Raw genomic sequence first — 18,416 nt, 5'->3', positions numbered from 1 at the left:
TTTGTTCTGAGAGACCTGAGAGTCGGGAACGCCCAACTTGGCGAGAGTCACAGACTACTGACTCAGTGGTGCTACAAGTGTCCGTCGGTGGCACAAACTGTCCGTCGGTGGCAGAAAGGTAGAGTGGTACTAAAATTGTTCTTCAGTGGCACAAGTGTTCATCGGTACCATAACTGTCCTGTGGCAACAGACTGTCATGGCAGAGAGTCGGGGGCAGAGGAGTTGGATATTCGTCGTGATATCCTGTAGATAGTGCCAGTAGTACCATCAGGATCTCAGGGGGCAGAGAGGGAGTCCAGTGGCATGCAGCCAAAGAAATGGTGACAAACAGGGTACAAAAGACACTATAACAACTACAGAGGGATCCTGTAATAATCAGGTCCTTTGTCAGGGTTGTAGTACTCAAATGAATATATATGAAAGTGAATGAGAAGTGTGTATGTAAAATTACACAGTGCAATAGGGAAGACTTTGCATGTTGTATTGAGTAATAATTTATAAGTTTCTAGCACACACTACCAGCTCGTAATATTATGTGTAAGGGTCCTTAAAAACCACCAGTTGTATGCATTGTCAGAATGGCATAAGGTGGGAATCAGTACAGACTGATTTCTAGAACCCATTTGATAATCCGGCATAGATTTTGATCTGTAGTAGTATAACATCAGACAGCCGGATTGAATACCGTTTTAAAATAACAACCTGTGTTTAATGACCTAAACAAATTACAGTGAAGGACATTGGTATTGGTGCACACCCTGGAGCCCTAAAGAAATCATTACCAACATACATAGCAAGCCCCTAGACTACAACCCTCAGAGTGAATGGTTGAGTGGGAAGGATGAGATATATGTGATCAAATAAGTTGATTGTTCAAAAATGTAGGATGTGTGGATGTTAATAAATTGCTATTTGTAAATAGACAGAGACAGAAAATGAATCCAGAGTGCTGCATGTAAGGAATTGATGATGATGATGATGATGATGATGACTAATGTAGATTGTGACGGGGAGGGGGGCTGTGTGATGTAACATGTGTGAAATCTGATGTGGCCACAATATAGCAGATTTATATTGTATGCTCTTGTTTTCAGTAGCAGTACTGTGTAACATTTTTAGTGTCTTGTGTATGGGGTTAAATAATTTGAGTTCTAAATGTAATCAGTTCCTCTCCTCTGTGCAAAGGAATGTTTCTTATCTATGCGCATGCGCTGTTGTTTGTAAGTACAGAGGGAGTAACTATTGGGCATCATGCATCACCATTTTCATGGCCGTTTTTCAAGGATCGGTGTGTCTAATGTGGTTCCAGGGTGTACTCCGTGTACACTTCTGTGTTTCCGATTCTGAGCGCCGCACATGGTACTCACTGTCCAGTGGTAGTCACTATCCAGAGTGCTGAAAGAGTTAAGATCAGTGCTGGATAGAGAGAAGGGGCTGCACTGATAAGTCAGTAACTCTTTCAGCACCCTGGACAGTGACTACCGCTGGATAATGAGTACCATGCGCGGCGCTCACAATATAGATTTCTAATGTTTCCTTCAAAAACCCCAACTCAGAAAAAAATAAGTATATACTTACCCAGAACTCCCTGCTTATTCCTCCAGTCTGGCCTCCTGAGATGACGTTTCATCCCATGTGACCGCTGCAGCCTGTGATAGGCACATGGACTGCCGCGCCATCCAGGGAGGTCGGACTGGATGTCAAAAGGGGGACAACGGCTGGGGTACGTATGAACTTCTCTTTCTTTCTATCGCTATCGCTCTCTATCCAGCACTGATCAGCAGCCTCTTCTCTCTCTCAGTGCTGGATAGAGAGAAAGGGCTGCCGATTAGTGCAGTGCAATATCTCTCTCTATGTGTACTTCTGCCCGCCTGGCCGTTGCTAAGCAACGGCTCCGTCTAACACGGACGGCACACGGATGCCTTTCGTGTGCCTTCAGTTTATTTGACGGACCCATTGACTTGTATGGGCCCCACGGTCACGGAATCTCGGACCAAAGTAGAATATGCTCTACTTTTGTCGGAAAGGAATAAAGGGACCGTCAAAAAAATTAAAGTGTGCATGGCCCCATTTAAATGACGTCAAAAAATCGGCTAGCATCCTGAAGGAAAGAACGGAAGTGGGCATGGGGCCTTACAACAAGCTGAATTTGTCTGGATAAAAGATAAAAGATACAAAATATGGACTGCCGGAATGTGCGGCGCTACACTGCATATTCATGCGTTATGATATGATTTAATGTTGTAATGTTTTGAAGTTAATTCAAATGAATTAAAATACAGATATTGTGAGACACAGGGTCTTGAAAATGTATGTACCCCCATTGTTCCCTAGTCCCACATATAGTTTATTGGTTTGCAGTAATTAATATTAGCAGATATATTATTCTCTGCTTTATTGAATAAAGAATTAAAATTCTTATTTTTATTTTTACACATGCAGGCAACTGGTATAATACTGCCTAAATGTCATTTTTGAAAATGTATGATGTTTTAAAAGTAAATGGTTGCAAGTTATCTAAAAGATAAAATGTAGTTTTGTCAGGAGAAAGTCATTTTTGTTAAAGAATGCTCATAATATAGAGAAAGTGGCTGACAGATTTGACAGTGTTACAGATTATGTTGTTTGATGTTTGAATGCTGCCCAAGGGGGGCATGTGCATGTTCCAAGTAATTGGCCCAGCCTGTTGCCATTATATGTAGTTTTGTCAGGAGAAAGTAATTTTTGTTCCAGGCTATTGTGTATTACAGGGGGCCAAACTAGTGCCCCCTAGACAGAGTTCCCAACCCCACCATGTTGAGATATGCAGTTTTGAACTCTGCTACATTATTTCCGCAGTCCAAAAGGGGGGGGGGGAGTATAGATACGTTTCTAGTTTAGTATAGTTTTTCTAGCTCTAATTTCATTGCTTCAAACAAATGCAAAACAAATTTGTGTGCTGTCTCACTGAGTCATACCACTACTCTCCCCCCCCCCCTTTTGGTTCAAAACTGCATATTTCAACATGGTGAAGTTGGGAACTCTATCTAGGGGGCACTAGGTTGGCCCCCTGTAATATAGCACAATAGCCTTGAACAAAAATTACTTTCTCCTGACAAAACTATATATAATAGCAACAGGCTGGGCCAACTACTTGGCACATGCCCCTTTTGGGCAGCATTCAAACATCAAATACATAATCTGTAATACTGTAAAATCTGTAAGCCACTTTCTCTATATTATGAGCATACTTTACTGCTAAACCTACCAATGTTAGCAATAATCCAAACTTGTCCCGCCACGGCACATGTATTGGTCATAATTGTGTTGCACTGTCACTTACTGTCCTAATGGGACTTTTACCCCTGCAGGTATAACAGGTCGTGGGCAGCATCTTATGTCAAACCTAAAGACACCCAGGTAACATAACCTCAGGGCTCTCATTGCTGTCAGGTACTTCTTACTTATGAGTGACAACAACCAGTGACCTTCACCTCATAACTCCACATAAAACACCTCAGATTGTAATTTGCCACCAATCTCATGCTATTACCCCTCAGGTTTGGGACCCATCAGTTCATTGACAAGTCCTGTACATCCTCATCCTCTTCTTCTTTTGTCTTCTGCTTTTCACTGACGGTAACCCACACAATTGTGGAGTCAGACTGTACTGTGGTGTTCAGTGGGGGATTTATTATTACCCTCCTCCTGGTCACCTATCTTCCACTGTGAAACACTTTGATGCTGCTGACAGGTTCACTCAGAGCTTTGGCCTTTACTTTAATTTGACAATTGCTGGACTTGGTTTGGTCCTTCTCATCTGTCAGTCACCGTCCCTTGTTAGTATATGTCACCGGGCTGTACACAGCACCTCATACTGTGAGCCTGGGGTGAGTTCCCTCGTAGATGAGTTAGTAGAGTTTTATCTGCCACACCGCCCCCCACCCCCCCCCCCCCCCCGCCCGCATCCGTCATCTTTCCTGGCAAAACTTTGTTTAGGCACGGGTGTTTATTTGTGCCTTCTTTCGGAACAATGCAGTGTCTGTGTAACGCCAAGATTTTTATATTTGTATACAACTTTTTGCACAGATGCTCATGTTAGCTTCAGTTGTTCGAATATTGCTCCTAAGGAAGAACTGAACTTTTTGTTTCTGATGTCTTGGATAAGTTGCTTGAAATTTTCCATGGTGTCAAGGCCAAAATGACATGGCGTTATAGGTACTGTAGGTCCATAAATTCAGATAGATGGGCACATTAGTTTCCAATTATCTCCTACTTACGACAATTGGCCATATTAGCTTTCAAAAAGCATTACATCAATTTATGGAATATTCCAGAATTTTAAAGAGATGGTTAACGTGGTGTATACAAATTTTTGGCCCTGTATGTACGTTTTTGAATTCTTACATAATGAAATAAACCTGTCTCTAATTAATTATTTTAAAATTTTAATGTGAACAGAAAAAAATGCTCTCATTGACTTGTTAAAATGAATGTATAGTAAACTGATTTGAGAGAAATGGTGAACAACCAAGTTTTTATATCTTTTCCTAGGTGTATATATATATAATTCCCTCATGTGTGTGTATGCATGCACACATTTTTTACTGTATGTATATATATATTTCTATTATCTAAATGAGTATTTATAATACACTTAATGTATCATTAGAAACTATTAAGCTTACTTATGCTTTTCATGACACTGTTAGATCAGTACCACAGGGAAGTTAGTTGAGCATTGAATACTGGTACTATTTGCATACTGTATTGGGCCATTATTTTAGTACTTTATTACAGTATTTTGGCACCACAGTTCAGTATGCTTTGAGCTTTGTGCAGTAGTATTATTTGGCCACTTTGTCACTGTATAATTTTTAGCACTGTAGTGGTGTTATTTTAGTTTTGTTTGATGTTTTGATTGAATAACTTGGGCACTATGAAGGTATTATTTTGTGAATGTATGGTGATTTTGTTTGGGGCTATATGGTGGTATTATTTGAGCATGTTGTGGTATTATTATATGGGCAGTGTGTGACTGTATGATAGTATCTGAACACTGTATGGCAAATTATGTGGACATTGTACAGCATTATCTGTAAATTACCTAAAAGTACCTTTAACATATAATTGGGTAAGGTATTTGGTGCCTCTGTAAGGCCAGATGGCCTCCCAGATTTGAGGATTTCCACAATTGTTGCATCATAAAAGGAAGAAGGTAAGGCCATCAAAACTAGAGCATGCTCAAATAACACAAGTAAACAAGCACTGTGCTCCTCAATGTGGTGCTTTTACCATTAAGCTACAAACCCATCTGGGCCTGGGGATTTGCGGGTCACTATCAAAGTAATAGCCTGATGGATTTTCATCTTTGTAATGGGGGAATCTAATTACTGGCTATCCATCTGTAACAAAGAGGGGAGAGCAATCCTGTTCTAATAACCAGTTAACTCCTCTAAGAAATGGCAGGTCTGAGAAGAATATAGTTGTATATAATAAGTTGCAAACTAAGAACTTATATGTCTAGCTTCAGCCACCACAAATCCTGTCTCAGTCTTGATACCCGTCACCACTATGTTCTATGTTCTAGCCAGATAAGCCAACGCCCTTCTGTTTTTATGCCCTTATGCAAAAATCATCTGCCTTCTGGGTATGGTCTGTTAAATGTAAAGTATATGCTCTTTGAGTACCTAACTACTGTGCCTGGTTATATCCACTAGGGTCCCTAATATATGTTTTTCCTCTTTCACTCAATTCTATTTCCAAAAAGTTGCATGTCATTAACAGTAAAGCTCTATGAGTTGCTATTGCGCAGACTAATAACAGCCTTAAAAGCCTCACACTCTGCCAAAGGATTAGGGGACCCCGTGTTTATCTGCCACTACTCCTCAATTTCCAGTTTACACGTATTCTCAATGAGCCCCACATCAAGCCACATAGGGTTACGTCTCCATTGTCTAATAGGGCAGTTTACTGGGTGATCCGAGATACTCCTCAGGAAATAATCAACAGCAGAAATTTGTGATAGAAGATCTGTGAGTCGGGGGAGGATGTAATCGATCATTCATATGATACAGAGTGACATTAAAATCACCCTTCAGGATAAATGGTGCATTAGGAAGTAGAGCCACCTTTGCCATCACCTCATTTAAGATGTTTGTTTGGAAGGGGAAGGAAGATATAGTCCCACTATCACATATTTACACCCCCTATTATCATCGTTTAAATGCGCATACCTCCCCGCCGGATCTATTTGAACTGTGTTTAGCTGAAAAGGAAGGGACTAAAGCTTGTTAAACACTTTAGATGTATGATGGCCTAGCCCGCCGACCAGTGGGACGGCTGACCATCAAATGTGTATGGTGGTGTTCCGACTATCCCCCGATGGCAGATGTCGGGGGAGAGAAGGATCGGTCTGTTGGATTCCAACATGCCCGATCCTTTTGTTTGCAAGGAGATAAGCCACTGCCAGAGGAGCATTCGGTCAACAGCGATCTGAAATTTATTGCGCCAGCTTTACTCACAGGTACAGAGACTCCCCTTGCATAATTAGAATAAAACGCATGATAAGTTAGCCCTATCCAGAGTCTTTTAAGGGCCAGTATTTTCTGTCCTCTCAAGTGCAATTCATGTAATATGACAAAATCTGAGCTATACGCCTTTAGGTAGTTAAAGACTAGAAACCAATTGATTTTACAATTGACACCCCGTACATTTCACAATATTATTTTACAGGTAGCCATTTTCCTAACAAAGTCATAGACTAACAGCACTTTTACCCCTCACGCACATACACATCCATACATAACATCATAACTAAGAAACTTACTTCTTCCCCCACCTTGCCCAAACAGACCCAACCTGTCCAAGCTCAGAGTCCCGAACCCTGAACTGTATTCAATCATATCAAAGCCTCCGTTAATTAATAAAGCAAACTATTAACAATGACTTAGAAAAAAATCAGTGCATAGAGCTTCATTTCGTGTTCATCCGGTACAACAAAGAGATTATAGGGACATCAAGAGAGGTGTCTCTCTATAACCTCAAAGGGTACACCAGAAATATACGACAATATAATATCAAAGATTCTCACGTCAGCACCACTGGACCCATCGAGATTGCATGAGCAAAAGGATCAGTCCATTCCTCAAAATCTGTTTTGCTGGCGGTCTATCCACTCTGAGATCTCTTTTGGCATGTTGTAGAATCAGGTTGAATCGCCATCCTGTATCCGTAGCCTTATAGGACATAGCAGCGCATATTTAAGGCCGAGCTCTCGCTGACGGGTGTGCACCTGGGTAAATTGTCCCCTTTTCTTCTGTGTATCAGAGGTATAAATCAAATAGAAATAAAGTCGTGTTCTCGAACTTTATTTGCCCTAAGCTCTTTCCAGGAGGTCCAATAGGCGGACAGTATTTCATCTGTTTAGATTTTTCACATCCTCTGCTCTTTCTGGTAGGGCCTCAACTTGTTGTTGTAGTACGTGGGTATTATCTCCAGTGGTATGCACTGTATCAACACCTTTGCCAAATCTGCGCTCCACCTCCATGGTACGGTCTCTAATTTAATCAATGTCATGTCTGAGATTGTTTATGTCTATTTGGAGATAATCAATCTTTGCCATCAGGGCAGTTTTTCAAGCCGCTATGGCATTCATAATTTTGTTGGTATCCAGAGCCCCAGTGTCGGACACTTGTTGCTGTCTACCAGGTCCGTCTCATCACGTCCACTAAAGCTTTGTTTGTGGTAGATTAAGGAAGCATGTTTTTCGACCCATACAGTTTTCACTCCCCAGGTGTCACACAAAATGGTTTGGAAGGAGACAGCAGCTACAATAGAACTTCTTCAAGTACCACAGAGCACAAATAAATCTTGTTGGGCCAAACTTCAGGGGTAATGGTATTAAACAGAGAGCACAATGGACATGGTAAGCCTCAGTCAACTCAACTGTCTACATTTTAGAGTGAGGAAATTGGGGCACACCCAGTAGAGAACTTTGGTCACACGTTTAATACAAGGAGCAGGAGGTACTGTTCAGAAGAAATTTCTTTCATGCAGCCCACCATGTAGTATTAAGCAGACTACAGACTAAAATGCAAGCGATATATCAGTGGACGAGTGGTGGGAACACAATGTCTGTTCATAAATTGCCTATAAGAGAGTGCTTCCAGGTATGGAGGATTGTAATCCAGGGTATACAGGTGTGGAATGAGGCCGGTACGCCAAAAGTTCTCTCTATATCTTAGGTATATCTGCCCCCAGCAATCTCCAGAGGGACGTGGGAGGATACTCGCACCATTTTCTCCTTTTGCCTCTGAAGAACGCTGCCAGGGCTTCTATAGCTGCAGCCCAGGTCGGCTGAAACCTCCGATTGCAGGTGAGTAGTGCAAGAACAGCACTAGGGAGAACCAGCTGGTAGGTGGGGTCTCCCGGCGCTCTCCGGTCCCAGAGTTTCCTTCCAGCGGCAGTTAGGCCACAGTTGTGGCTCAAGCTGTGGTACCACATGTTGGGAAAGAAGACATCTCATAAATTGCTTCCAGCATGCTGCCCAAGGCACCCCTTTATCTCTCCGGTGGCAGAAAGGCTCAAGTAAAGCTGGATGGCCAAGATTTAAACAGGATTTTTCAGAAGCTCTTCACAAATGCATCTTTTTCCATTAGCTTTAGGCCACGGCCCAAAAAGCACCAGGTTTGGGCAGCTTACAAAATTCTGTGTATGGGACTTTTGTTTATGCAGTATATGACAGTGTGTGCCATTATTTGCACACTGTATATTCCTTCAATTTACGGTCTGTTTGAAACAAGTATTTAGAGATCTATGTAAGAAAAGGTATAGTTTCTGGGGTATGACCTATTTATTATGAGTTATAGCCGGGATGGGTACATTTGTATAAAATGTGTATCCTTAGAAAACTGTTTCCAATTGTTGGTAAATACTATCTATCTATCTATCTATCTATCTCTCTATCTATAGAACAAAAATAGGCAGCACTCCGTTTGTAAAGGTGAAAAAAAGAGGGTACTTTTAATGTCCCATAAGCAATGTCTCAGCTCCTTCCCCTGGAGCCTTTCTCAAGCTTGAGAAAGGCTCCAGGGGAAGGAGCTGAAACGTTGCTTATGGGACATTAAAAGTACCCTCTTTTTTTCACCTTTACAAACGGAGTGCTGCCTATTTTTGTTCTATACACAATTGAGATTTTGGTCTAATCTCTTGGGCTTGCACCCACACCATACCGGTGCTGCTGGATCCATCTGTCTATCTATCTATCTATCTATCTATCTATCTATCTATCTATCTATCTATCTATCTATCTATCTATCTATCTATCTATCAGAGGGTCGTGGCTAACGTGGGTCCAGTAACAGAAGACATTGCCCCATGGTGCAGCACATGAGAGTGAAAATGTATCTATATAACATATCTACCCTGAAAACAAAAATCATGGACAATACACCATCTGGTAGCTTGACTTACATTATAAAGGCAACAAGAGTAAATGGAGGTAATCGTAATAAGAATACTAACCTAATCAATTTTGCATGTATTGGACTAATATCAGCAAGTGCTTTCATCTACTGTATATGTGTAAAATGTTGTTGTTTTTTTTTTTTTTACAGATGTAGCCTAGTTGCTGTGTATGTACTGCATTATAAGCTACACCTGTAAACTGTTTGATAATACCATAAGTCTGCTTGCCACTTCACGACAACCTCTATTAAGTGGGTCCCTAATCTATTAGGTGCAGTATGGCATAGCAACCAATTCCACCGCAACAGAGAACCTTCAGGAGGACCATCCTATGGGCCAACAGCACCCAGGCTGCCAGGCTAAGCCATCTTGGCTCAGGGCCAAGTTCCCCTAAAGGTACAGTACCTTTAATAGCTCACCTTTCTATGTGGTCTCAGTGGCAGAACGAGTGTAAATAGGTAAAAACCTTTAAGCAATAGTAAAGTGCAAATAGGTAAAAACCTTTAAGCAATAGTAAAGTTTTCTAATAAGGGATCATTTTCTTTCAATATCTATGTATTACATAAGGAACAGGTCAACGAGACTACGAAATATTTTAGACAACTGAGAAAGTAAAGAAGACTAGTGTCCATAATGTAATACACACGGAAGGAGAGAATTACAGTCATAGCAGAGAAAAGGTGGCTCCTCCCCTTGTATGGTTTAATTAATTGTTTTATATAATTAAAGGAATTGTTCATGTTTGTCCATTAGATGTGTTTTGTATTGCATTTCCGCTTCATTGACTTGAATGTGGAAGAGCTGCAATGCCAGACAAAGCCAATGGACATGAGTGGCGTATCTGGAACAAAGCAGACCGTTTTTTCTAATTCTGGACATCCATTTTAAAGGCATATAGGGGTTTGGATCACAGCTACTGCTCATCGTTCAATGTACTGACCAGAAAGCCGACAGTGGCTACTGTATCTAAGAAGAAAACAAAAAACAAGGAAAGTAAAACAGCTGTGATGTCATGCAGGTCAGGGACTCTTGTCTCACACATAGGAAACTTATTATTGCAGTACATCACACCAGACTTTCTTGGGTCCTTTTCGAGTCCTTAAACTATCCACCTGAAGAATACTCTGGTAAAGTGCCAAAACATTTAGTTGAGTAAAGGTTACCACTAAACTGAAGTTGTTTTTAACATGCATTTCTCGAATACCAATCCACTCTGGGACAAGGTTCTCTTACTCACATTGGATCACAACAGCACTTGTGACTGCTTGGTTTTTAAATTTCTTCTTGCATGTCATATTTTATTCTACCCCTACCACTTCCGTAAAGACACATAACGCATACATATGTTGATATCACACAAACAAAAGCATAAGTGGAACATGATGCTTGGCAAACAGCAATTCAAAATTAGAATTATGAAGGCAAGTCAAGTGAATGAGTGTTGAGAAAACAGACCTACAAAGGTCGTACATATGGACTCGAACATCAGTGTATTAGAATACTGGCTGATCATTGTGGTTTCTGACTCTGTCGTCACTCCAATTATGTAAATTGGTAAACTTGAATAGCTGAAGATTAATGTACTTTCCATGTTGGTTAAACATGATGATGTCAGAAGAACGATAGCTGAGGCAACGAACAGCAACTTGATATAACAGTATGTAGTTAAATTGTCGGTCATACAAGCAGTACATCTATTGATTTAAATAAAACTGGGGAAGCTGCTTTATTGAAAAAATGTTAGCTTGTAATACATTTTCATAAAAGTTATTCATTAAATGATGCCTCTTTTTTTAGTGCCTTGTTATGCTGTTGCCTCCTTTTCTAGTGCCGTGTTATGCTGTATATTGTGCATACTTTTTATTGGCTGCAGATGAGTCTAGGGGGTTTGCCTGTCACTAGGATAAAGCTTGTAGACTTAGATTTAGAGAGGACTTTGACCATGATCACAATTGCTTAGCAATGAATCAAAGACCATTCTGACAGGTCAGTCAGTTGTCATCTTGAAGATCAAAATGTACGTTAAAGACAATAACTCTCAAAGAGTGCAAACTATATTTGTTATATCATTCCAAAATGACCTAAATTGGTCTAAAAACATTCAAAAACAGCATTTTGATGACAGATACGCTTCAAGGTGTAGCGAGACTTGCATGGTACATTACATATAGCAATAAAGGAGAGAATGTGAAGAATAATAGAATCATGGTAATATTTTAATAAAAAAGTATATGAGAGTAGGGAAACATTCATTCAGAGGTGGGGAGGGGGGGTAAAAAAGAAGAGCCATGGAGATAAAAAAAGAATGATAATTTTATTCAAGTATATTCAAGGTCAATACAAGAAGTTCTCAAAAGAACGTTTCCTTACATGTGCTGTGTTAATGACAAGTGGACATCACTTAAGAGCAGAAGTGAACTTCATGTGCAACATAGAAATGGTTCTTTACAGTAAGGGAAATGGAACATTTGCGATAAAAGTAATGCTAGCAGATGAAATTGATAAGTTCAAGAACTGTGTACATTTTTGGAACAAAACAATAATTGGATGCCAAAAAGTCACACAAACAGTCATTAAACAACTTAAAACTGTAAATGACATTGACAATGGAATTTATTGCCTCATTCAAAGAGGAAATGGCTTTTTCACTTTTTAAAACACATAAAGCAAGTTTTGTTTACAGAAAAGGTGATGCCAGTCCACTCTGCCATGCCAAAGCCACATGCAAATGGTACGTGAGTAGACAGAGTCAATACAATAATACACAGTATTTTCTCCATGCTACCATGCCCGATATTGTGCCACTTTTTGCCAACCTGCTTATTAAGGGTGGGTCTGAAATCAAATACATTATATCAAAAGTTTGACTGGTTTGTCATGTTTCTTAACTACTCTGCAATATTTCACCATAGAGCCAGCAGTCAAATAACATCTGTGATTTTGAGGGCAATAATCCTTATTTGAATTCATCATCAGTACCTATAAATGGCTATAATTTGCTTCATTAAACCAGAGTTTTTCAACGACAATCCTCAGGTACTCATGTTAGATGTCATGTTTTTAGGACTTCCCAAGAAAGAATTGGAGACAGTAAAGAAATCCTCGAAATATTGTTCTAAAACACAACATGCAACAACATGGCTTTTTTATGCCAACGATAGACTTGAGTTCTCCAGAATGCGGCTGACTAGCTGAATAATGTTAATGACTATCTGGTGCACTGATGATCGGAGGAAGACATGAATGATAGATACAGGACTAAACGAGAAAAGAGTAAAGAAAGATAAAGCTATGGCAAAAACATTGCATAGACATTCCAGGTAGAATAGTGAGATGAGAGCTCATCTTTTAAAAGAAGCCCTGAGGGAGTATGGTATAGTGAGGGGGGTTTTGAGATGGGTTAAAGTAATGGCCAAACCAGAATGATGTAAAGGACAAAAAGTCAATCACAAAAGAGATGAAAGAATAATGCAAAAGGTAAAAAAAAAAAGTCTTATGAAATGAGCCCAGATATTTGAATTGTTACATTGAGCCTCATGTTTCAAAAAGTGGATTTAATGCCCATAGCAACCAATCAGCGCCCACATGTTATTTTTTCCAGTGCAGTTTATATTACGAAGGCTAAACACTGATTGGTGACTATGGACCTGATGACCACGTTTACTCTGAACCACTTTTGGAATCAGAAACCCCTTTTCCCTAGGTTTTTTTTGGGTATGTGCTAAGAGCTATAAAGAACAGACATTAATGACATTATAGTACAATTAAAAAATTCACAATGATGAAACTTCTCATGTTCGACTTATTTTTGGACACATTCAATTAGCCAGGTTTGCTTGTTATTTAGAACACATTAATAAACCCTTTTTTAAAAAGCTTTATTTGCATTACCCATGCCAAGCAATTACATGTCAGCTTAAAATACAGTTCAAAATGTTTTGTAACAACTTGCAGCAGCACGATCCAAGAATTATTTTTGTTTTCTTTTTCTTTTTTTAATATTACATAATTTGAGAGTTTATAATGCAGATCTTTAAATATTTATCTGCTCTACCCTTGGAAAAAAGAGAATTTTTTTTAAGTAAAAAAAAATATCAAATATAAATTTATGAAAGACCATTCATGACATATACAGTAAGTGTATATATTTTTGCTACAGCAGCTTGTGATATTTGGATTGAACTTAGATACAAGGTCATATATAACCTTTACTAAACACACTAGGATAAGACCATAAATGAATGTATTACAGTCAGGCTTTTTCTGTGTATCGAGATACATTGCATTACTCTTTTACACATTAGCATACTCATAACCACGCCACAGTTATTACTTTTTAGGCTGCATAAGATCTTGATGTAGAAATATAAAGCAAAATTGACTGAGATTTAGCCAACCGTTGTAAAGCATTCTTTCCCAGTGGTTCAGTTGAAAAGTTAATAATTTTATTTGCAAATAAACTGAATATGAAGGCTGCCAGAACTGTTGTGCACTTGTACATTGTAACATTCTGTAAACAATATCAAAAACAATGATTATACAAACGATTCCTTGTCTCTGTCCGCGCATATTTTACAATCTGTAGACTCATCATTTTTGGAAGAGTCTTCCATGGTGATATTGTCACATGTGTCCCTGGTTACACTGTCATATGAAGGTGGAAATGAAGTTGAAGATAAGGATTCCACATTATCCAAATGACGCCCATAATTTTCATTCATCATGATTGCAATAAGACCTACTTTTTCTGGGGCATCTTCTTCTATGATGTTGATGTCACATGACCTGTGACGATAAAGGAATGAGGCTTGTCTCATGGAACGATAAAGCAAATGCCTCCTGTAGGCTCTTTGGATGATACAGGCAGACACCTCTTCTTGCTTACGCCTAAGAGTGGTCGTAATAGGTTCATATGAAATTTTTGATGGGTTAGCCGCCATAAATTTTTCTTCCATTTGTATCTTTAGAGTATCCATCTCTCCAGATTCTCCAAGAACTCTTTTGGTGAATGCAAACAAAATATCCAAGCAATGAATCCTATCTCCACTAACCATAGGCAAGTCCATTGCAATTAGTTTAATCTTATTTGGTATTTGTATACGTAAGGGTTCAGCAAGCGAGTCTGCAAATGTGGAAAGGACGGAGTAGTCAATGAACTGTGTTGCTTCTGGGTCAAATTTCTCCCAGACTTCATAAAACATTTCAAAGTCATCTTCACTTAGAGGCTCTGTACTTTCCTCTGTAGCCACACTGAAGTTTTCCAGAATGATGGCTATGTACATGTTAACTACAATAAGAAATGATATGATAATATAACTAACAAAGAAGACGATTCCTACAGGAGGATTACCACAGTTTCCAGGAGTGGTGCTTCCCGGGTTGGCCAAATAAGGATCGCATTCATGTTCCTTACTGTTTAATATTGGGCTGAGAAGGCCATCCCATCCAGCCGATGTTGTGATTTGGAAAAGACAAATCATGCTGTTTCCAAAAGTTTCAAAGTTAAACATGTCATCAATCCCACCCTCCTTCTTTACATATGCAAAGTTTGACATGCCAAAAATGGCATATATAAACATAACAAGGAAAAGCAAAAGACCAATATTAAAAAGAGCAGGGAGGGACATCATTAAGGCAAACAAAAGAGTCCGTATTCCTTTGGCTCCTCTGATTAGTCGAAGAACACGTCCAATTCGTGCTAAACGTATTATCCTGAACAAAGTCGGAGACACAAAATAATTTTTGATGATGTCTGAAAGAACAATGCCTGAAAAACAAAAAAATAAAAATTAAAACTAGTTTACACATACAGTACTTTGCATTGAGAACATAATCTAACCAACTAAATAAAGGTTTCTATGTGCTCATATTGGACAAGTGTATGTGCTGCTTCACCTACAGAAGGCATCATTCCTACTAAACCTTTAAAATGAGATTCTATGGAATAAGTGAAGGAGTGGGCTTTAGACATGAAGCAACAATGCCTGTTGCTCTAGTTTTCGTCTACAGTTACCCAATATAAAATCTCATTCAAAAGGCTCATGCACATGGCAAAACCATATATACTCAGTGTGCTATGGGTGCTGCATTATGTATCTGTACAACACAGATTTGTCATATAGCCATATGCATGACGTGGAGCGAGATAAAGCCCACTACACATAAAGTTGCTCAGACACACACACTAAGAGCTTGGTTCTGGTGCTATTTTCATATAATATATGATCAAAAAGCATAAAAATATATTACATAAAAAACTGTAAAGAATAAAAAAAAAAATATTTATTTTATTCAGTATGTTTAAAAAAACAGGCAAACACGTGGAGAAGACAGCAGTTGTTGTCCTTGGTCAGATTCGAAATCAGGACCCAGTTGCAAGACAACAGTGCTAAGTCACGGTGCTGATTCTGCAGTGGTGGCATGAAAAATCAGTTCAATGTAAAAGAGAGAAAATGGATTTATTACCAAAATAATATAATATAGGTACAGAAAATGCTAGTGGAAATAATATGCCTGCAAAACCCAGTTAAAGTGCTGTCAGATATAATTTTCAAATTGGCTTTTTAATTCATTTCAAACGATACATTTTTGGCTTAAAGGGGTTGTCCGAGATTAAATGACTTTGTGTTAATGCTTGTAATTTATAAATGTAAATACATTTGTAATATACTTACATATTCCAAAGTGGCCCCGTTTCCAGATCCTGCCGTGGGGTACTTGACGGGTGACGTCACTCTCTGCACTGGCTCTGACCGATGTGATGATCTTCAATTCTTTGCAGGGTATACGACACGTCACTTGTGACGTGCCGTGTATGGGCTGTTCCGCTTCACAGCCCGTAACGCGCATGCGCTGTCTCTGCTGTTCTTGCGGTCCCTGCTGTTCTCGAGATAACAGCAGGGGCCGCGCATGCGCGTTACAACAGAACAGCCCATACACGGCACGTGACAAGTGACATGTCGTATACCAGGAAAAGAATTGAAGATCAACACAGCGGCCAGAGCAAGGGCAGACAGTGACGTCACCCGTCAAGTACCCCACGGCAGGATGTGGAAATGGGGCCACTTTGGAAAATGTAAGTATATTACAAATGTATTTACATTTATAAATTACAAGCATTAACACAAAGTCATTCAATCTCGGACAACCCCTTTAAAACAGTTACTTTGACCTTCATTTTTATGAAACATAACTCAATACAAAGATTGTTATGTTTTATATGTCATGGGCTTATGTTTTAATTGTAGTGATACTGATATACTGTAATAGTCTAATAGTACATAGAGGAGGGCATTCCACTGGAAATGCATCACTAGCTTTATCTTGTTCCCAGTTTTGTGTGACTAAAATGATTCTGTGGCCCCTAGCTAAGTGATTTTTTTTTAGACGTTTTGGGCCACTACATCTTCTAATGAGCGTAAGGACATTTTTGGAAAACTAAACATGAGTGCTATATCACAGTTTACGATTCACCGCACCAATTGTTGAGTTGGCAATACAGGATTGCTGTCAATTGAATATTCAGCCGACAGGTATCTTTCCTGCACTCCCTCATAAACATGCACACTTCGATAGGCCGACCAATACATATTTACTTTAATAACCACTGGCAAACATTTCTGGCAGCACTTATCTCCCAAAGAAACTAAAAATTGGGCACATGGGCATAGCAAGGAAGGCTTGCGGGGTATGCGCCCTGGGTGCTGGGAGACTCAAGTTCATAATGATAGAAATTAGAGTTGGCCATAGACTGAGTAAATGTCCATGTTGCCTCCACAAAGCAAAAGCAAACATTTGGAGAGTTGTACCTTCTATAGTATGATTAGTGCTATAACTCAAATAGCGACAGCTGGTTAGATTATTGTCAGTTAAGAACTGTAGATGGGCGTATAAATACTCCTGAATACTGAAATACAGAGATTATAGAAATACATGTTTCACTAACTGCAGCTAATCTAAAACACATGTTGACATTTTATTAATATGCTCACCCACATAGTCATTACACACATTTTGAATCTAGAACAGGCAAAAAAGAGGACAACTTTATTCTCCCTTTTTGTGTCACAACAACCATCACATATAAGTTTTATAGATGTAAAACATATGTAATGTGTATCAGACACTGATAAATCAAGTTGAGCATGATGGAAATTTGGTCGAAAACTACACTAACCATGTACCAAACTGGACATACTTCCTAACTTTCATAGACGGACCATGGCAAATTATTCCTATTCCCTATCAAAGCCAAAGTGCGGGCATACATTCACCCATCAAATGGCCATCCAAAGTGATACTGAGGGGGTCAAAAAAGTAGTTGCAGTAAAGATCCTGACATACATCAATTTATGGTTTGACAAAAGCATTTAGATACTTACCGACAATTGAAAGAATCACAACTACAAAATCAAAGATGTTCCACCCGATTGTGAAGTAGTAGTACCTGAGAGCCAGGATTTTAAATAGACATTCCCCAGAGAAAATGACCACAAATGCCAAGTTAATATTGTACAATAAATTATCAATATAGTCAGATTGCTCATCTGTTTCCACCATCATGGTAACCATATTAAGACATATAAGGACCATGATGGTTATGTCGAAGGCTTGCTTAGTTACAACGTCAAAGAAAAATCCTTGAAACTTGTTCTGCAAGAAAAAAAGGGTTCTGTTATGAAAACAGACGGAATAAAATATTACATTTTGAGAAAGAAATCTTAATATTCATGTACGTGAACTAGTGAACCTCCAGTACTGTATCAAGAGCCAGTACACACACAATAGAGTCTCGTTAAAGGGGAATTCCCAACGTAGACATTTATGGTATATCCATGAATTTCTGAAGCACTGCTCGGCAGTTCTTTTAACTCCCATAGAACAGAATGGAGAGAGCCCCCTCTCCACTAGTCTCCGCTTGAATTCGGCAGCTTGCGGCCCCCGCACTGGGCGAACGAGAGTCGAATGAC

At 39.3% G+C, this 18,416-nt stretch overlaps 1 protein-coding gene and 1 long non-coding RNA gene across 2 annotated transcripts in view; one reads left to right on the top strand and one right to left on the bottom strand.

Moving 5' to 3' along the window:
* The first annotated feature begins 3,350 nt into the window (after nucleotides 1–3,350).
* The window catches only part of LOC142652008 (uncharacterized), a 69,321-nt gene continuing 54,255 nt past the window's right edge, over nucleotides 3,351–18,416 (top strand). Inside the window, exons 1-2 of the long non-coding RNA XR_012847760.1 lie at nucleotides 3,351–3,399; nucleotides 9,719–9,843. This is a non-coding gene — a long non-coding RNA (uncharacterized LOC142652008). The remainder of the gene's footprint in view (nucleotides 3,400–9,718; nucleotides 9,844–18,416) is intronic.
* The window catches only part of LOC142652004 (sodium channel protein type 5 subunit alpha-like), a 358,710-nt gene continuing 352,796 nt past the window's right edge, over nucleotides 12,503–18,416 (bottom strand). Inside the window, exons 27-28 of the mRNA XM_075827343.1 lie at nucleotides 17,829–18,099; nucleotides 12,503–15,214 (exon numbers count right to left, since the gene is read on the bottom strand). Coding sequence (XP_075683458.1) covers nucleotides 13,983–15,214; nucleotides 17,829–18,099 — 1,503 coding nt within the window. The 3' untranslated portion in view covers nucleotides 12,503–13,982. The remainder of the gene's footprint in view (nucleotides 15,215–17,828; nucleotides 18,100–18,416) is intronic.

The sequence above is a fragment of the Rhinoderma darwinii genome, chromosome 5, assembly GCF_050947455.1.
Source record: "Rhinoderma darwinii isolate aRhiDar2 chromosome 5, aRhiDar2.hap1, whole genome shotgun sequence".
In the NCBI taxonomy this organism is placed as follows: domain Eukaryota; kingdom Metazoa; phylum Chordata; class Amphibia; order Anura; family Rhinodermatidae; genus Rhinoderma; species Rhinoderma darwinii.
The sequence above is the reverse complement of the archived record's forward strand: the minus strand, read 5'-3'. Positions and strand labels throughout refer to the sequence as shown.